Raw genomic sequence first — 20,576 nt, 5'->3', positions numbered from 1 at the left:
AAAGACTGATTCATCAGAATTATTTCATTTATCTAGTGTAAAAATTTCTCAGACTTCCGTCATCTTCCACTTGTGAATTCCATAAATTAATTCAGCCAGATGTCTGAGTGTCCTCTAAAAGATTTTCTTAAATCCATCTTCTGTATATCTAGCCTTAGCTTGATCCTGTCACTTTTAACTATTAGTATTTGTAATATTTTCCTGTGGTACCTTTCCCTCTACTTTAAATTTTTATAACCCATTCTTACAAACGTGCTTATATCAATGCCTCTTTGTATACATGGATACGTCTATGAAACTTACATTTTATATTGATTTTGTTAAAGGTTAAAGAAAGAGGGACCAATTAACTTCACCTTTTCCTAAACTTGAAACCAATCAAATTCTGCCCTTCATCTCCAAAGTTGGGAAGATCAGAGTTTCCTGTCCATTAAGTCATCCTTTCTTCATAACTATTAAAAAAGAAATAATCAGGGAAGAAATCACTGAATAGTTAAAACCATTTTAATCAAATATATCCATAACATGCCCTGTTGATTAGTTAAAAAATGGTTGAGACAGTTTACTTGCAATTATTCTGAATTTGGATATCTGTGGATTATTTTTATAGCAAGGACAGGCTTATTCATCAGGTGGCTTTAGCTAGTTTTTCATGCTATTCTTGCTTGGATACTTTAGGGCTGGGGACAGGTGAGCTGCAAGAGAAATGGGCGTCACTAATGGAAATATGAGCCTGCCTTGCCCATGGCTGAGCTCTGGGAGTGGAGAAGGGTTCAGGGTATTGGGCTAGAGCTTGTCTGGTGGATTCAAGCACACGGCCTTGACTCCCTTGCAGGAACATGGGGCTGTGAGTGGTTCCCTCTGAAGTGTCTGACTTCTTTGGGAAGGAGCTCACCCTGAAGCTTGGGGCTGGTGAAGAGAGACCTTGCCTAACCTCTGGAGACCCCCCCTCCCCTCTGGACCCCAACTCCACTGGTGGCACTTCCTTGAGGCAAAGGTTTTTCAGGATAATTAGAAGTGTGATAGTATGAAAAGGAATTTTCAGAGTCAACTGAGTCAAGAATTGTTGGTGGCGAAACTCCCTCTGGCTTTCTTGGAAAGCAAGAGAAGATGCTATGCCATCTGCTTTCTGGGGCCTCCACCTTCCCCAGCCCATCTAGAAATGGCCGCCCTGGGAAAACCTGCTTTCCACCTTCTGGGCGGGGCTGGGTATGTTCGGAGGAGCCTTCTGTCAAGAACTCTGCCAGGAGGCTCTTTGCTACCCCCTCCTGCACTCCACCCTGCTCACACTGCTCTGAGAAAGCTTAGCTCTCACCTGGCAGCTTTACTTCCTCCTTTGCTGCACTCCAAGATGTAGCTTTCATTGGTGGCCTAGGAAGGAGTGGAAAGGCCCAGTCGCAGGGAGATGATTATTACGGTCAACTCTCCTCCGAAGAGGTTGTACCCATTTTGCTTTTTCACACGCACTCCTGCCTGGGCTGCAGTAATCCTAGGAATTTTTCTCTTAGCTGCAGTAACTCCCATGCGTAACAATCCTACATTATCCCTTCAAATGCTAGCTGGAGGCAGATTTTTATATGGGGACATCAGGGAGAAGAGAGTCCCCGGGAGCCCAGGTCATAATCGGGAAATCAGGAATCCAATTCTGACCTCTCTGACTAGGCTGTTCCCTCCATTGTCTGAGAGCTTGAACTTGAAACCTGCTCTCTAAAAAACAACCCCAATCTTCTCTGCTTCTAGCTGTGCCCATGTCCTTTGGGGAAGGCTGTGGAGCACCCGACCTGCTTTCAGGGGCAGAGCTGAGGATTTGAAGCTGGCAACTTACCAGGGAGACGGTGGAGTTGGGGAGTTGGGTGCGGCAGAAACGTTTGCGTAAAGCCTCTTGCACCTGCAGGAGAGGTAAACACCCAGCTTATGCCAGCCAAAGTCCCGGCCTTTGGACTGCGTGGCAGGCAGGGGCTAGGTAGGCAGACTCACCTTCTTGTCCATGAGGCAACCAAACAATAAGATGAAGACACCCTGAGAAGAGGAGCGCAGGGGTGAGCTGGTCAAGGAGGAAGGGGTCAACCCAAGTCAACTTGCTCCCTCTGCTCTTCCTTCAACCTCTGTCCTCTTGTCTGACTCATATCCTGAGGCTGCCTGTCTCAGTTTTCTTGTCCATTAGTACCTTTTGGCGCATAGGATCCATTCCAGATGTTTTTCTTATTGTTATGGTTACAAGTGATATCAAAGGATTGGGTACTGACAATTTCCTGAATTCTCTGGCAAAATCAGCTATTATTTTACAGATAAGAAAACCAAAGCCCAGAGAGGTTATGTCATTTGTCTGAAGTTATCCAGCTAGTCAGTGGAGGAGCTGGGACCGGTACCTAAGCTTTTGAAAATTCCTGAACCTATTTTCTTCTGTTCCACTGTGATTCTACCTTGAGAAGGAATTGGCAGTGACTTAGACCATCAAAAGGGCAAAAAGCTCAGCTACCACCCTGCCACCTACCTGGAAAGTGTTGAGAATGGTGAAGATGTAATGAGGGACTGTGGAGACTTCCTCTGACAGAGTGGCCAGGCCTAGCCCCCAGGTGAGGCCAAAGATGGGTGTGAGAATGAGCAGGGCTTTGATCACCCCCAGAAGAGCTTGATGCTTCTCTGCAGGTGGTCCCTCTGACAGCGAAGGTCTCAGCAACTTCAGCACAGCCATGGCTAGTACCAGCCCATTTATACCTACAATGGCCAGTACTGGCCCCACGAAAGTGTAGAGCGCCCCTCCCTTCCCATCCAACCAGCACTCCCCCTCCCTCAGGTATTGCCCTCTAGGTAGGTAGAGGCCCAGGGTGACACCTGCAAACCCCAGGGGGCACAGGTAGCCGAGGAGTACCATCAGGGGGAGGACTCGGTGCTTGGACAGCTGCTGGAAGACGAAGAGCAGCTGGTGGGCCAACAGCAGGGCCTGCGCCAGCATCCAGAAAAAGGTGGCCAGGTAGAAGAAATGACAGAGGAAGGTAGCGATGAGGCAGAGAGGACTGCGGGACCCTGGAGGGAGCAGTGTGGCTCCCAGGAAGCAGGTGTCTGCAGCCAGCAAGCAGAGCACCACATTGAGCAGGGCAGTGTGGCGGAAGTAGGCGACCTTGTTCCGCACCACAACTCTCCACACCAGCCTGTATACACCCAGGCACACAAGCAGCGCCAGTATGGAAGTCCCCAAGCCCAGCTGACTCAGCAGTGCTAGGGTAGGATTTTCTGGAATAGTGTGTGGGGACATGAGGATGGAGAAGGCAGTGAGGTGCTGGCAGATGCACTGAGTGGTCAGGCTGGCACTGGCTGCCTGTGCCTGGCATCCTTCTCTGGACCAACCCCCGTTGCCCTGGAAGAGATTGTGATCCCAGAAGACACAGTGAGGGGTACCCTTTGTGTGCCCGAAGTCCATGATGACCTCTCCCTGGTGGAAGGTCTGGCCATCTGCCATGATGGAGATGACAAGGACCAGGCCAGGAGTGGTGTAGAGGGAGTCCCCCAGCCCTTGCCCGTAGTTTGAGGGCAGAAGGTGGTCCAGCTTTTGCAGTACCAGGCTGGTAATACTGACTTTGGGTCCACTGTGGCGCAGCGAGGCCAGTGCATGCCTGGGAATCTGTGCCTGCAGTGGGGGCCGCGTGGAGAAGGAGATCTTATAGTCAGCAGGCGACGCGGGGCCCAGGAGCCGGGTCTGCAGCTGCACGTTGGGCAAGCTGAAGGTGAAGGGGTGATCTTGTGGGCACAAGCTGCGTGCCAGGGTCTCCACAGCCAGCAGGAAAGTTGAGCCCACCCAGGGCTTCTGGGTCCACAGAGAACTGGTGTCCATGTCTAGGACCTTGTCTGTGGTTGTCAGGAGATTCTGCAGGACCCAACAGAGAAATGGCCCAACCTGTTCGAGCCTGCGGTTCTCAGCCAGGAGCACTGAGAGCTACAGACCCCAAACCTACCCTTCCCAGTCCAGGTAAGAGCCAAGGTTGGAGAGAAGAGGAAAGAGGAGGACAGGCCTGTGAAGGGAGACTTTCTAGAAGGGAAGGATGGGAAGCTGGTCCACCAACCACCTCGAGGCATCTTCAAGTGTGCAGTCCCCTGATCCACACCCCACCCCTCTGCCCGACAGCCCTTCTTCCCTCCCATCCCTTGGGGCCATCCAGGTTCTAAGAGGGAACTTCTCCAATTCCTTGACCCCGCCAGGTCCTCAAAGCTGGGAATGGTGACCAGTGGTTCAGGGCATGATGTTCTGAAGGCAAGGGCCACATGCATGTCTGTGCACCCCTGTGGGCTACATATTCCCAGACATGAAAGGTGAGTAATATCATCGCCCCTTGTTACTCTTTTGGCTGCAGCTTACGGGTCACCAACTGAGGCCCGCACTGAGCTGACTTAGGTGAGTCCACCAAAGCCAAGCATGGTTAGTGTCTCCGTGTGCGCATCATAGCCACATGTCTGTGTGTGCATGCTGCCTCTGCGCTCCTGTCTGCACACCCCTTCCTGCCTTCCGCCCTCCCCCGTGCTCCCAGCATCAGGCCTTTCCCACTCTCCATCGCCCGGGAGACTGGTGTGCAAGAGGGGAAATGGACCAGGAGCGCATACACTTGGACTCCAGACATGTCTGCTGACTGACAGCCCACCGTGATGTCAGAGGGACAGACGTGCCCACAGGCAAAATGCCTCCATGCTCCACTGCCCAGCTGGCCTTTCTGTGGCTTAGAGATCTCACCTCCAGGGCACGGCGCTCAAGCTGTATTCTGGCCTTTGCCGCCACCTTGGCCAGGCATTTCATGGTGCTCAGCAGCGTCAGTAGGTCAGAGGGTGAGCTTGCCACCGCCGCCTGCCCTGACAGCTCCCTCAGGATCTGTGGCACCTCCTCATCGGGCTTGCCCTGGCCCGCCTGCAGCAGCTGAGACAGATGAGACAGCAGGAGGGGGGTGGCGGGAGAGTCCCCATGAGGGAGGGGCCACCTCCTTCTCTTTCTGTCCAGCCTCTTCCCACCCCCATCCCCACACCTTGTCCCACAGGGAGCAGGAAGCAGAGAGGGGAATGTGAGCCACGTGGAAGGAACTGACAATGCAAGGGGGAGGCACACATGGAATTAGGGTTCAAGAACAGCATCCCCCCCCCCCAAGGAGAGTGCTGGCCCCTCTGAGGCCCCCACACCCACGTCCTGGCTCTGCTACGGCTCCAGTTCAGAGAAGCTGAATAACCTGTGGGCTGGGTCCAGAGTGAGGGAGGGTGGGTCATGGAGCCAGGAGCCTGTGGGCAGCGGGGCAGGAGCTTTACCTTGGCTCTAGCGAGCAAGGCCAGGAGCCTCTCGTCTGTGCAGCTGCTGTGGATGGGCCCCCAGACCCCGTCGGGCCCACAGGGCCTCTTCACCACTCCGCTCTTGTTCACGGGACATGGGGCCTGTGCCACGTGGCCAGCCTTGGTGACATTCCAGGCCACACCTGAGGAGTCCTCAAGGCAGGTGATGTCTCCATCTGAAGAACGAAGGTCCGGGAGCCCTCAGCAATCACAGTCCAGCCTGAGCCTTTCCTTGGGCAGCAACTGTGTAGGCCCCGGAGCCTGGCCCCATTGCCCAGGGCAGGGAGAGCCATGGAGGAGAGCTCGTGCCCCCAGGGCAAGCAGCTGAGGTCGGCCCACTGCACCCCAAGCCCCGCGTACCCCGGATGATGGTGACGGAGACAGGGACACTGAGGGGAGTGAGGCCTTGGCTCTGCAGGTCACAGGTGTATGTGGTGTCAGTGGCCGGGCAGTGCTGAACGGCCAGCACGAGGCACTGGGAGCCTGACGTGTTGAGTGAGGAGGCTGAGGGTGAGAAGAGAGACGGAAACCATCACTGGGCTTGTTCCAGGCCTAGAGCCCAGCAGGCCTGGACATGCTGTTTCAGTCTTTCTAGCAATTTCAGAAGCAGGTGAAGCAGTGGGGAAGAGCCCACGGGTGTGTGGACATCAAATGATGGAGGACAGAGGTTGGATGTTGCTGAGGGGGACGCTGAGGTTCTCTAAGTAGCTCCAGGACTCAGTTTCCTCACCTGTAAAATGGGGACTGTCCTCAAACTAACCTCACAGAGAATTCAATGCGATTGTGTGGATGAAAGCATTTTGCCAAAACTTACCTATACACTGTGGTCCTGTTATATCAGTAGAGGTGGGATTGCTTTGATAGGGTGAAAACAGTGTTGTACTTAGACCCCCAAGTCCCTGGTTGGGCTGCGGCCTCTGCTTCTCATGAGTTGAAGACCCAGCCGCCTGGAGGAGACCAGCTGCCCCCTTTCACCCCTGACGCCTGATAGCTGCCCCTTCTCATACCTTCTCCCCCCTCCTCATACCTTTGCCGTCCTCTCCAGGGCTCCAGGCAGCCGTGTAGGCCAGGTTTGTGCGGGGGATGCAGCAGCTCAGCTGGAAGCCTGGGGAGGTGGCACAGGAGATGGAGAGCTGGTCTGGAAGTCGAGCCACGTCTGTCACCTCCAAAGGCACCCTCACCACCTGGTACAGGCTCCACTTGAATCCCTGGGCCTCGAAGCAGCTCATGTACTCACCTGCAGACACAATCTGCTGCAACCGGGACTCCTCCAGGCCCACCCGCACCGCAGAATCTCCGTTGCCTCCCGAGCCTCAGCCCAGATCTGCCTTCTTGCTCCCTCCTCTGCCGGTGCCCCGTGCCTAACCCCAGCAAGAAAGGTCCCAGGGTGGCCCACGTAGAAGATAGTCCCTGCCCCTAAGAAGGATTTCCAGGAGGAAGAAGAAATCTGTGGAAGAGGCTCCTGGCCCTTTTTGTTAGCCTGTGCCCACGAACTCCAGGGTGAACCTCTGTCCCTACAGCAGATGTCCTTCCTGCCCCCTGCCTGCCATTGTAGTGTCTTCAAAAACACGGATCTGTTCTCAGCTGAAATTGAGACCGTCTTTTCAGCATTCCGCACATTATATTTTTCTTAACAGAAATGTTTTTATGAAAAATAACTTTATTTTTCAAAACAAAACATAAGTAGAAGAGTGACGTTGGACATTGTTTCCTATCTGTGCAAATCTCTCCAATGTCTGCCTGAGCGGCAGCCGGCCGAGTTGTCCTAATGGTGTCTGCGTTAGATCTGGGAGACCCCTGCAGCCTCTGGCAGAGGCCGCTGTCCACTCCTGAGGGAGTGAGAGGGAACGAGGCAAGTGACATCTGAGTGTATTAGGACAATAGTCGTGACTTCTCGAACCCCTAAAAGGGTCCCAGAAGTCCCCAGACCATAGTGAAAACAGCCGGCCATTTTTAGAATTTTCCACATTATAATTTTCCACACCAATGGGCTTCTTAGCCTTTGTTTCCTCAGAATGAATAAATAGAAAGATGAAAGGGTAAGAAGAGGTGAAAAGAAAAGAAGGAAGGAGAAGGAGGGAAGAGTGGGAGGAAGAGGTGAAGGAAAGCAGAGAAGAAAGGGGAAGAAAAAGAAAGAGGAGAAGAGAGGTGAGGTGGACCCGGCCAGCTACCTGCCCAGTGATGGGACATGTTGGAGATGCTGAGGGCAGCCCGGCCCCGGCTGGAGGTCAGGGACACCTGTGTCCCTGGCTGCAGGAGGACCGGTCTGGGGCTCCCTGGGTGCCTCAGGAACCAGTTCAGGTTGGTGGCCTCGTGGCTGATGAGGAGACTCAGGTTCAGCGTGTGGCCAGGCCGCTGCAGCGGGGAGTTCAGGCTCAGGTTTCCAGGCACTGCAGGGAGGAAGGAGGTGGTGAGTTCCGGAGGAGCTCACCCTTCCCCTTCTCTGAGGCTCATTCCTCCAAGTTTCCTCCCACCTAACTTTTTCCCCCCTTTTTTTCCTTTTTGTCCCTGCATGGGCATCTGAATGTGCCCTGCTGTCATCCAGCCTGAGGACCCCATCTGATACGGGGATCTAAAAAGACAACTTTTTTGACCTATGACTTCCCCTCCCCAGGAACGTGTGGCTGCTGGAGCTGCTTTCTGGCCTCTGAGGGTAAGAAGCAGCGTCACTCTAGTACTTTCTCCGCTTGTCCCTGTGTCTCTGGGGCCCTGTTAGTCTTACTGCTCAGGCCGGGAGCCCAGGGCCTGTGATCTGCCTTGAAGGCTGGCTCTTGCTGGGGCTGAAATACAGATTCCGCGAGGAAGAAAACCACAGGGAGCATTTCTTTCACTTGAAGCCATTGGTTTCCAAGTTCCCACCCCGCCTCACCGGGTGGCAGCAACTGGCAGTACCCAGGTTCAGGCTGGCTGAAGACAAGACAGCCACAAGGCCGGTCACTGTGGAGGGCTTGGCAGGGACGGTGACGGGAGCAGACACTGGCGTTCCACTGGTACCCAGAGAGACAAGAACACTCGATATGCCCCTCCAGGTTGACGTCACACTCTGTGACAGAGAAGGGGGGTAAGAAGTGGGGAGGTTGTCTGAGAAGCCAGGTGGGTGCCCGAGAGCCTTTAGGGCTGTTTAAGGCTAGGTGCCAGGACTGCACCTCCTCAGGCAGGGCTCAGGGCAGCAGAGGCCATGCTGGGTGGGGGCTTAGGGGTGAGGGTGGAAGTCCCAGCCTGCACTGTGAGCCCCTGGCCCTCTGCCTGTATTCAAAGATGGGGTGGGACAGGCAGGGAAAGGTCTGTGTGGTGTTGGGTGTGGTGGGGAGGGAGTTGGGCCAGGGAGAAAGAACCAGGCATCCCTCCAGGAGATGGGGAGAGGCTCACAGGGCCTCAGGCCAGCTGTGAGAGGGCTGGGGAGCCTAGTTCCCTTTACTCCAGCAAGTGGCACCTGTTGTGAGGCTGAGGCCAGTGAGAGTTCCTGGGGAAGCAGAGGCCAGGGCAGCAGGGAGAGTCAGGGTCCTAGAGAGTGTCAATGGCCAGGTCTTGTCTTGAAAGTCCAGATGTACATAGACGGAGACCAGAGCTGATTCCACAGGAGCAGAGGGGACAGCTGGAGAGGAGAGGCAGCAAGGCACGGGCAGTCCCTTCTCGCCTCCCACACTGAGCTGGCCATTCCCAGGGACACGGAGCAGATCCCCCTCCCATAGCCTGTCTAGCCGCACAGACAGGACTCAGGGAGCATCCAGATATGCTGTTTCATGGCATCCTCCCAGCAGCCCCCACGTCATAGATGAGGCTGCAGAGGTGAACGAGATCCTCAAGGCCTCACAAGAAATGGACGCGGACCTGGTGGACTGCCCGAGCTGGTCCTCTTCCACTCCCGCCACTCCTTGCCACCGTGCCCTCTCCTGGCTCCTTCTTTCCTCCTCCTCCCTCCCTCCCCTGGCCATCCACTCACCCCCTGCTGCACTCCCTGGGTCCAGGAGCTGCCCAGATTCCCTTCCAGCTTGACTCTGTCCCTGGAACAGAGCACAGAGGAGAGACCTCTGAGGAGAGGTTGACTTCAAGTCCCTCCCAAGGACATCTCAGCGACCAGCCTGGCTGGTCTCAACCAGGAATACTAGGTCCCTTGGAAGCTATTTTTTTTTGCCGGGACTCAACATGCCCATTGGGAAGGGGAAGTGGGCTTCTGGAGGGGTGCCAGGGTTGCAGCCCCAGGAGCCCTGCCAGGGCCTGCAGATGCCACCTAAAACCAGGAACCAGGCACACCCTAAGGAGTCAATATGCTTTGTTTAATCCCTTCCTGAATTTACCTGTCCCTGGGCCTCTAGGTTTATTGAAATGGGTCTGGAGCTCAGCAAGGGTGCTGGGCAGAGCTGGCCAGCCCAGAGACTTGGGGACTTTATTTCTTCCATAGGATTTGACACAAGGGGGAGCAGAAGGCAGCCTCTTCTCCTAGTTTCTGGTTCCTGTATACTATTTCCTCACCAACTCCTTTCTCTCTGAAAATGGCATGTGCATGTGGATATCTGTGTAAAACCAGATATGGCTACAGATACAGATATGGATATAAGCTGGGTGTGGTGGGGCGTGCTCATAGTCCCAGCTACTTGGGAGGATGACTTGAGCCCAGGAGTTCCAGACCAGCCTGGACAACATAGCAAGACTCTGTCTCTACAAAAATAAAAAAAGGATATAGTATAGATTTAGATATTGATGTACATGTAGATGTAGATAAAGATAGATAATAGATTTAGATTTAGAGATAGAAATAGATGTGGGTTTAGAAATGTAGATGTGTACCTACAGATACAGACATAGACATAGGTATCTGCCTGAGAGAAAATGGATCAAAAGGTACTAATCTAGACTCTGATGCCTTTCTCCAGATTCTCTCCCATCGTCTATGCCACTGGTTCCCAAATCTGAAAAGTTTTCTTCTCTTTTCACTTTTTTTTTTTTTTTTTTTTGAGACAGAGTCTCTCTCTGTTGCCCAGGCTAGAGTGAGTGCCGTGGCGTCAGCCTAGCTCACAGCAACCTCAAACTCCTGGGCTCAAGCGATCCTCCTGCCTCAGCCTCCCGAGTAGCTGGGACTACAGGCATGCACCACCATGCCCGGCTAATTTTTTCTATATATATATTTTAGCTGTCCATATAATTTCTTTCTATTTTTAGTAGAGATGGGGTCTCGCTCTTGCTCAGGCTGGTCTCGAACTCCTGAGCTCAAACGATCCGCCCACCTCAGCCTCCCAGAGTGCTAGGATTACAGACGTGAGCCACCACGCCCGCTCGACCTCTTTTCACTTTTAAATGGCCTGCTTGACTGGAAGAGCCTTTATCCAAAGTGCAGCAGGTACCACTGCAGTTCACAAGGACTCAAACAAAGAAACAAAAGCTACTCCCACACCCAGGAAAATCAGACTGGACTCTCGCAGTCTATACTAAACCAGCTTCTTTCCTTTTATACTATACTTCCTTTCTCTTCAGCCCTTGCCCCCGACCTGTCCGCTGACCCCACACCTTGCTGTTCCTCACAACCAGAGGCCCTAGCATCGCCTCTGCAGGCCTCCCCTGGGTATTCCTCCAGTCTTACTTACAGGCTGGGATGCTGGGGCAGCTGGTGACCCCAGCAAGGGAAGAGTCACGGCCAGGAGCAGCAGGCAGGCAGCCGAACAGACCATGGCTCAGTGAAGCAGTCCCTACAAGGCCATGATGCAAATTTCCTTAGAAGAGCTGGCAGGGCCGTGCACAGATGGGGTGGGAGGAAAGTAAGGGAGGGACCCAGGGCTGAATTTACAGAGGAAGTGCTATAGCCTATGACTCTGAGTCAAATGGCCATCCGGGTCACTGTGGGGACACCTGGAACCCACATGCCCCAATGAGAATGGTCTGTCCCAGTTTCCCCAGGGTCTGGACCAAGGACTTAGCGAGCATGAGAGGGCTTGGGGGTCCTAAGTCACAATCAGCAGTGTGTCAAGAAGTCAGGTTCAGTCATGTTCCCAAACATCTAGGAAATCTGGATTGTTCTGGAACTCCTTGAGGAAGCTGGAACATTGATCAAAGAGCCAAGGTTAGAAAAGAAAAAAAATTATAGCTGATTGCTACCCTAAAATAAGTTCCGGATAGACCAGAGTCTTAAATGTAAAAAAGTATCTGTAGACTGGTGTGGGGGTGCACACCTATAGTCCCAGCTACTCGGGAGGCTGAGGCAGGAGGATCGCTTGAGCCCAGCAGTTAGAGGCTGCAGTGAGCTGTGATGACCTCTCTGCACTCTAGCCTGGGTGACAGACAGAGACCTTGTCTCAAAAAAAAAAAAAAAAAAAAAAAAGTATCTGAAAAGATAATAGAAGAAATGCTCAAGCAATTTCACAAAATAATTTTGAAGTAAGGAAGGTTTTTAAAACAAGACACAAAACTGAGAAGACAAAAGGAAATAAATTTGACTGTCTAAAAAAGTTTTTAAGTTTGGCATGGAAAGTATAATTTTCCTAACATAAGAATTTTCTTCTACCTTATATATCAGTAAGATAGAAAATAGGCAAAAAAAGAGAACAGCAGTTCACTGAAAAAGAAATATAAATAGTTTTATAAACATATACAAAGCCACCAACTTTACATGTAAGAAATGCTAGTCAAAATAAGGTACTATTTCTTACCTATCAATTATCAAAAGACAAAATATTGATTCTATTTAGTATTAAAAGTATAATTGTACACGTGTGCAAAAATATATGTATAAGGATGTTCAAGGCAGAATTTTTTGTGTTAGCAAAAGAGTTAAACAACCAAAATGTCTGTTAAAAAGGGAGAGCTTGGCCAGGCGCGGTGGCTCACACCTGTAATCCTAGCACTCTGGGAGGCCGAGGCGGGTGGATCGCTCGAGGTCAGGAGTTCGAGACCAGCCTGAGCAAGAGTGAGACCCCGCCTCTACTAAAAATAGAAAGAAATTATCTGGCCAACTAAAATATATATAGGAAAAAATTAGCCGGGCATGGTGGCACATGCCTGTAGTCCCAGCTACTCGGGAGGCTGAGGCAGGAGGATCGCTTAAGCCCAGGAGTTTGAGGTTGCTGTGAGCTAGGCTAACGCCACGGCACTCACTCTAGCCAGGGCAACAAAGCGAGACTCTGTCTCAAAAAAAAAAAAAAAAAAAAGGAGAGCTTATAGAAATCTTGGGTTTCCAAACAATATAACATCATTAAAGTTGTGGGGAGAAAGTGAAGTAGCTCTATTTTGGAGTGATCACCAATATATGTAATGAAGTTTAAAATGTATATTATGTATTTGTGCTCTCATTTATGTAAAAAGAGGACTCTATATTGGACATTTGTGCTTATACATACCTGTAATACTTCTGGAAAAATTCATCAGAAACTTGGCAATATTCATTGCTTCCAGGGAAAGAGATACTATGGGCATGTATTTTTTAAAATAAAAAAAAGAGTTGATTTAAACACACACAAAGTACAAAGTACCTAAGGCAGAAATCTATCCCCAATATATTTAAATACACACACACACACACACACACGCACGCACGCACATCAAAGTATATGGAGCAGAACTCTAGCCCCAGTGCATTTCCACCTCCGCTGCCACCTGCAATCCCCCGTTGCTAGGATTGCTGCTGAAGGAAGAGCAGACCCCTAGAGCAAATACATGCGTGGGATAAAGACATATCTTATAAATAGTTGATTTCAGAAAGCATGAAAATGGTGAAGAATCCATCAGGTTTAAGAACTAGAGAGAGCAGTGAGAGAGAAGAACAGGTGCGGAAGGCGGGACGCTGTTGGTGTGTTGGGCACTGTTCACTGTAGCCACAGGTGGGCCAAGGGGCTGCAAGACATCAATAGCATCTGCTACAGTCACCAAATGGAGGCTGCGGAGGCATGAGGTGGTCCTAAACAATGCTCATCAGGGTCTCTTGGGGACCAGGAGCTACAGGAGAGAGGTGAAGCTGAGACCTAGCAGAGTGGCTGCTTCAGTGCCGCGTGGAGACTGAGCCATTGCAGTCCCCAGTTAGGAGAGGCAAGGACGGATTCTGGGGGAGAAAGGGCTGTTCATCTGCAAGAGGTAACACTAAAGGAACAAGTGACTCTGAAAGCACATTAGAAAGTTGATGTCACTGGAGCTGGAGAGACCCCTACAGAGTCCACCCCCCAAAATAATGTGATTTTCCCTAATTGATTCCCAACTCATCTTAACCACGCAGGTCACGACTGGAGTGAGAATGAGAAGGAGAGAGCAGCATGTTCCTAGTTCAGTTACAGCTGCGGTGTCCGAGGTGCACAAACTACTGACAGAGCGGAGGAAGTGAGCTTTGTTTTACAATAATTTTTAGATTCTTCCTATAATTTTAGAAAAGTCTTACAGTCCCAACTTCTTTCTCATGGGCCAACCAGGTTCAGAGTCCTTCAGGTTGCCCAAGTGTCAGGGGTTGTCAGGCGGAGGAGCTATGATTGCAACACTGAACTCTAGCCCAGATGACACAGCATGGCTTCATCTCTTAAAAAAACACAAACAAAACCAAAATAAAACCAGAATAGGATTAGGCCTTGTGATTCAAAACAACCACGTCATCTTTCTAGACCTCAGTTTTCACATCAATAAAGTGAAAGAAGGCCAGGTGCAGTGGCTCATGCCTGTAATCCCACACTTTGGGAGACTGAAGCAGGAGCATCAATTGAGGCCAGGAGTTTACGACCAGCCTGGGCAGTATAGCAAGACCCCATCTCTAAAAAAATTTTTTTAAATTAGCTGAGTCTGGTGGCATGTGCTTGTAGTTCTAGCTACTAAGGAGGCTGAGGCAGGAAGACTGTTTGAACCCAGGAGTTTGAGGTTACAGTGAGCTATGATCATACCATTGCACTCCAGCCTAGATGACAGAGTGAGACCCCGTCTCTTCAAAAAAAAATTAAATAAGTAAAAAAACTGAAATGAAAGAGTTAAATTATATGATCCCTTCGGTATTTTAAAAATGTTTTTCCACTTCCTTCTGATTTTCATGGTTTCTGATACAAAATCCACAGCCATTTGACTCATTGTTCCTCTATAAAAAAATGTATCATTTTTTCCTTGGCTGCTTTCACGATATTTTTCTTTGTCTTTAGTTTTTTAGCAGTTATGATATGTCTAAAGTGGGCTTTCTTTGGAATCATTCTGTTTTGGATTCACTATGCTTTTTGCATCTATATGTTTATGTCTTTCATCATATTTGAGCATTTTAGCCATTACTTCTTCAAATATTTTTTCTGCACTGCATTCTTTCTCCTCTCCTTCTAGAACTCTAATGACACCAATGTTAGGCCTCTTTAGTATTTTTCCCACAGACCCCAGTGGCTCTGCTCAGTTTTTCAGTCTTTTTTCTCTCTGTTGTTCAGATTGGATCATTTCTATTCATCTATCTTGAAATTGACTCTTTCCTCTGTCATCTTCATTCTGTCATTGAGCTTATGGTAGACAGAATAATGACCATAGAACCTGTGAATATGTAACCTTATACGGCAAAAGGGATTTTGCAGGTGTCAGTAAGTTAAGAATCTTGAGATAGGAGGTTATTACCTGTGTGGGCCTAATGTAACCACAGTGGTCCTTATAAAAGGGAGATAGAAATGTCAGAGACAAAAAGGCAGAGGTTGGAGTGATGCACTTTAAAGATGGAAGAAAGGGCCACAAGCCAAGCAAGGGATGCAGGCAGCCTCTAGAAAGGGTGAAGAAATGAATTTTCCCCTGAAGTTTTCAGAAAAAAATCAGGCCTTCTGACATCTTGATTTTAGCCCTGTAAGATTCATTTCATACTTCTGACCCTCAGAACTGTAAGGTAGTACATTTGTTTTTTTTTTTAAGCCTCTACATTTATAGCAATTTGTTACAGCAGCAATAGGAGTAATTTAATACAGAGCCCATGCAATAATTTTTAAAAATTTTGGTCATTGTATTTTTCAGTTCTAAAATTTCCGTTTGTTTCTTCTTCATACTTTCTATTTCCTCACTGAGACTTTTCATCTTTTCATTAAGTTCAAGAGTGTTCACACTTACTCATGGCACTCTTTTTTTTTAATTAATTTATTTTTTAAATTTTAGCATATTATGGGAGTACAAATGTTTAGGTTACGTATATTTCCCTTGCCCACCCCCGCCCCCGCCCCAGTCAGAGCTTCAAGCATGTCCATCCCCCAGACGGTGCTCATTGCACTCGTTATGTGTGTATACACCCATCCCCTCCTCCCGCCTCCCATCTGCCCGACACCCGATGAATGTTATTCCTATATGTGCACTTAGGTGTTGATCAGTTAAACCATGGCACTCTTATAATAGTTGCTTTAATGTCATTTTCAGATAGTTCCAACATCTGTGACATCTCAGCATTGGTAACTGTTGATTGTTTTTTCCCATGTGAGTTGAGATTTCCTGGTTCTTTATAACCCAAGTAATTTTGGGTTGTATCCTGGACATTTTAAACATTATGTTATAAAACTCTGGATCTTGTTTAAATCCTGTGGAAAATGCTATTGTTTCTTTTCAAGCGGGTAATCAACCTGGTTTGGTTCAAGTCACAAGTTCTGACCAACCTGCCGTGGATTGTGTTCTCAACCTCAGTTCTCTTTGCAAAACCTTTACAGTGCTGTTCGGATCTACTGCAGATGTGTGCCACCCAGTGGCCAGCCTGGGACCTGCGTGATGGTCCATCTCCCTCCAGTTCTCAAAGTTTATGGTATGTGGCTTAAGGGTCAGATCCAGGCATGCACAACTGGGAGGTGATCCTAGGAGTTCATAAAATTTTATGGTGTTGAAAAGCTCAGGAAATTTCACCCCAACATTTGACTCCTTGGTATAAATAATATTTTGAATTAAAGACTCTTAGAGATCAACAGGCCCTTGGAAGGGGCTGTCCCTCTATCTGCATAACCAGACAGACCCATCAGAAGAACAATTGACTTCCCTTCTCCTCCCTGTTATCTCAGTGTATTGCAGGAAAGAAAATCAAGAATGCAACGAGACCTGGTTAATCTCAAAGTTAGTTTAATTTGCAAAGAGAATCATTTACAGGCCAATCTTTTCCCCCCATCCATTCATCTTGCCAACCCATTTATTACCCCTAAGCAGAATTACCTGTAGTCCTCAACTCTCCCTCCACTCTAAAAGGTTATAAAAATATCTGGATCCCATTGGGATATTGGGTGATCATGCTGTGATTTGCCCCCTGAGCATAGTAAACAAACCTCTTCCTCTTATTAATCTCCCTTAACTGTGAGTTGATCTTTCAGTGAACTGTGGGGTTAAGGGGAAGTTTCCCCCTCACCCCCACAGTTTGGCATAGTCTGTGGGATCTCAAAGCCATTCTGCTCTTCTGAAAGAAGAGATGAAGAGAATGGAGAGTTTGACCAGCCGGCAACACGGTTAGTTACCTCAACTTACCAGGAAGACTCCTGGTTTTCCTCTCTCTGTGGGCTCCAGTTGAGCAGACAATAAAGATCATCGTCCTTTCCAAATTTAAGATTAATGAGAGAAAAGGTTTTTGTGAGTGACTGTTCTTTGTAAACCGACTCTGGTATTGGTAGATTTTTTGGTACTTTGGGGTATGAATATTCACATTGTCTGATTCCCTCTCCTCTCAGAAATAGCCTTTTTGTCGCTGCTGTTGTTGCTATCTTTTGTTGTTGTCCTTCCGTGTTGTTCTGTCATAAAGAGAGTTACCAGAAGGTAGGACACGGGCCTAGCCCCTCTATAAGCCTGCAGTTCGTGTGGCCCTGCAGGTGAGCTGGTTACACGGTTCTGACTAGACCAGCTTCTATTAAGACAAACTTTGCTGCAGATCTCTGGAAAAAAAAAAGCTGTATGAGGTTCCACTCTTGTTATTTGTCCCTGAGCTTGTCTTGTGACTGAGTGGGAGTTTTCTCTTCAGTCTCCATCATCCAGGGGGCGTATTTTTTCAGGAACATGTCAGGTGGCCAATCTGAAAAAGATTGTGTGTCCGAGACATGCAAGAGTCTAAGCAGTGTACTCTTTGTCCCGTGTCAAGCTCTAGGGGAGTCTTTGTTTTTTCCTTTTTCTTTTCTTTCTTTTTTTTTTTTTCTGATACAGAGTCTTGCTCTGTCACCCCAGCTAGAATGTGGTGGTGTCATTTGTAGCTCCCTGCAACCTCAAACTCCTGGGCCCAACTGATCCTCCTGCCTCAGCCTCCCGAGGAGCTGAGACTACAGGTGCGCACCACCATGCCTGGCTGGTTTTTTGCTTTTCTATTTTTAGTAGAGACGGGGTCTCACTGTTGCTCAGGCTGGTCTCAAACTCCTGAGCTCAAACGATCCTCCCGCCTCCCAGGGTGCTGGGATTACAGATGTGAGCCATCGCACCTGGCTGGGAGGCTTTGTCTTAAAAGGTCCTACAGTCTTTGTTATCTTGTCTATTTCAGAGAGTGAATTTTGGGGAGTCTTGGGAACTGCCTTCTCTATGCCCTCTCTAGGCTAAACCTGAGAAATTACCACCTGGGCTTTCTATGAAGAGGCATTGGTTTGGGTCACTTTTGGAATAAATATACCATTGAGATTAATGGCCAAAAGATGGATCCTTTAAATTAAAAAACTTCTAAATTAAAAAATAGTAATAAATTTTAGAGATCTCTTATTTGAAATAATTGCCTTATTTGTATTAAGTGAAATTGGATTAAAGGAAAGATACATAATGTGTGGCTACCCTTAAAAATTCTCTTGACAAAACTGAAGAGCAAAAGTGCTCTTCTGGTGCAAAAGTAATTGCAGTATTAGCATTGTTGAAATCTGCCATTAGATATTGGGATACATGCTTCAAGAAATGTGGTTATGTTACACATCATTTTAATGCACATTTCTCACGTTATTTTTTCTTGCTAATGACTTATTACTTGCTGTTTATTTTATATTTATTTTGGACTATGGAAATGATGTTAGACAAAAAGCAAATTCAAGCGATTTTCTTAGTCGAGTTCAAAATGGGTCATAAAGCAGCAGAACTTGAAACAACAGCAAAGCATTTGGCCCAGGAACTGCTAACGAACATACAGTGCAGTGGTGGTTCAAGAAGTTTTGCAAAGGAGACGAGAGCCTTGAAGATGAGGAGCACAGCGGAAGTGGACAACAACCAATTAAGAGCAATCATCGAAGCTGATCCTCTTAAAACTACACGAGAAGTTACCGAAGAACTCAATGTAGACCAGTCTATGGTTGTTCAGCATTTGAAGCAAATTGGAAAGGTGAAAAAGCCTGAGAAATGGGTGCCTCATGAGCTGACTGAAAATCAAAAAATCATCATTTTGAAGTGTCATCTTCTCTTATCGTGTGCAACAGAAAACCATTTCTCCATCAGATTGTGACGTGGGGTGAAAAGTGGATTTTATACGACAACCAGCAATGAACGGCTCAGTGGTTGGACCAAGAAGAAGCTCCAAGCATTCCCAAAGCCAAACTTGCAACAAAAAAAGGTCATGGTCACTGTTTGGTGGTCTGCGGCCAGTCTGATCCACTACAGCTTTCCGAATCCTGGTGAAACTATTCCATCTGAGAAGCTTGCTCAGCAAATCGATGAGATGCACTGAAAACTGCAACGCCTGCAGCCGGCACTGATCAGCAGAAAGGGCCCAATTCTTCTCCACAACAACACCTGACCACACTTCGCACAACCAATGCTTCAAAAGTTGAACAAATTGGGCTACAAAGTTTCTCCTCATCTGCCGTGTTCACCTGACCTCTCACCAACCGGCTACCACTTCTTCAAGCATCTCGACAACTTTTTGCAGGGAAAACGCTTCCACAACCAGCAGGGTGCAGAAAGTGCTTTCCAAGAGTTCGTGGAATCCCGAAGTAGGGATTTTTAGGCTACAAGAATAAACAAACTTATTTCTCATTGGCAAAAATGTGTTGATTGTAATCATTCCTATTTTGATTAATAAAGATGTGTTTGAGCCTAGTTATTAATGATTGACAATTCACAGTCTGAAACCGCAATTACTGTTGCACCAACATAATATCTGATCTAACAAAGACAAAAATCCTTTGAATACTGCTCCTGTGGTAAATGGCAGAGGCCAATTTGCCTTTTAGCCTAACGGTTAAGATTCTGCGCTGTCACCTCAACAAACCTAGGTTTGATTCCCAGGTAGGGATAAGCCTTTCTGGTTTAATGTTTGCGTAACTTTCACCATTCATTGGTTCTCTTCCCTTCTGTGCACAGGTTTTGCTTCCCTGTATCTTGTGGAGACATATGGGGCTTTTAGATATTTATATATAAATAGTCACCTGAAAAGCTGGGACCCTAGAAAATATGGCTGGACAAAAATTATGGATTACACCTTGTTTATGACTAGTGAGACTTTTCTTTCTTTGTGGCTTTTCTGGATCTCATGAAAACTGTTCTCTACCTCTTTAAAGACACCTCTTGCTTCCTTGATTAAGTTGTAACCTTGGCTAAGGCACATTGGTTTCACTTAAAAGAAGACTTTAGTTAAAAAGTTCAAAAGCAAAAGTGTCAGCTGTGTGTCCCAGCTAAATTTGCTCCATTTATCTTCACTCCCTTCTACTCCTTCCTCTTTGCTGACCGTGGAGTTTGGCTGATCAAAGGTGGCCAACTGTTCAAGCCATTTTAAGTAAGGCAAACGCCGAGCTGTAACTAATCCAGCTGTTTCTGTATCTCTCTCTTCTGCGCGCCATTTTCTCTTTTCTGTCCGTGAACCTTCTCCAGCACTGAAGTCTCTCTGAACGTGTTCTAGTTCAGCTGCCTAATTCGTGAATCACTCTTTGCCCAACTAAACTCTGTTAAAAATGTCAGAAGTGGGTTCCAAAATAGAACTCCCAGAGACCTCCAGGAGCACTGAGAGTGCAAGCGAGGTACTCGCTGGGCCTGTTGTGTTCTTTGCCTCTCACTGCAGCTGGGGCTTGTGGGTAAGCTCTCTCTCAGATCCCCAAGCTCCACAGACTTATGTTTTGAGCTCTCTGAGTTTGTCTGAACAATTTTTTTATCCTAACTGGGTTCAGAAGTTGCAGCAGAAACTAGGTCTGGGATCAGATTGGATCTGATAACTAATTGGCTTAGAACCAGTTAGGTTCCTCAAATGTCTGACTGGGTCAGGCAGAAACTAACAGTAAATGGCAACACTGCAGGGGGTGCAAACTCCAGCTTTCAGGAATTCACAGAGATTTCCATGTTCTATCCCTCTGTTCCTTTTTCTTGTACACTGGGTAAGGAAAAATCATTGCCTAAGTTGATCATGGAGATCTGAGAGCCAGAGCCAAGAATCAAGGCAAAAGTAGGATTCT

General features: G+C 48.2%; 1 protein-coding gene across 2 annotated transcripts in view; it reads right to left on the bottom strand.

Moving 5' to 3' along the window:
- Positions 1-291: 291 nt before the first annotated feature.
- Positions 292-20,576, bottom strand: part of ADGRF3 (adhesion G protein-coupled receptor F3) — a 34,974-nt gene continuing 14,689 nt past the window's right edge. The window contains exons 2-14 of one of the 2 annotated variants that reach the window (XM_069494380.1): positions 9,248-9,308; positions 8,738-8,899; positions 8,174-8,347; positions 7,476-7,694; positions 6,332-6,541; positions 5,665-5,808; positions 5,284-5,480; positions 4,724-4,903; positions 2,495-3,865; positions 1,978-2,019; positions 1,826-1,888; positions 1,316-1,371; positions 292-452 (exon numbers count right to left, since the gene is read on the bottom strand). In XM_069494380.1, coding sequence (XP_069350481.1) covers positions 431-452; positions 1,316-1,371; positions 1,826-1,888; positions 1,978-2,019; positions 2,495-3,865; positions 4,724-4,903; positions 5,284-5,480; positions 5,665-5,808; positions 6,332-6,541; positions 7,476-7,694; positions 8,174-8,347; positions 8,738-8,899; positions 9,248-9,308 — 2,901 coding nt within the window. In that variant the 3' untranslated portion in view covers positions 292-430. Of the gene's footprint in view, positions 453-1,311; positions 1,372-1,825; positions 1,889-1,977; positions 2,020-2,494; positions 3,866-4,723; positions 4,904-5,283; positions 5,481-5,664; positions 5,809-6,331; positions 6,542-7,475; positions 7,731-8,173; positions 8,348-8,737; positions 8,900-9,247; positions 9,309-10,886; positions 11,020-20,576 lie in introns of those variants that run through there. The other variant, XM_069494381.1, reaches the window with a different exon arrangement.

Source organism: Eulemur rufifrons, chromosome 19, assembly GCF_041146395.1.
Source record: "Eulemur rufifrons isolate Redbay chromosome 19, OSU_ERuf_1, whole genome shotgun sequence".
NCBI classification, from domain to species: domain Eukaryota; kingdom Metazoa; phylum Chordata; class Mammalia; order Primates; family Lemuridae; genus Eulemur; species Eulemur rufifrons.
The sequence above is the reverse complement of the archived record's forward strand: the minus strand, read 5'-3'. Positions and strand labels throughout refer to the sequence as shown.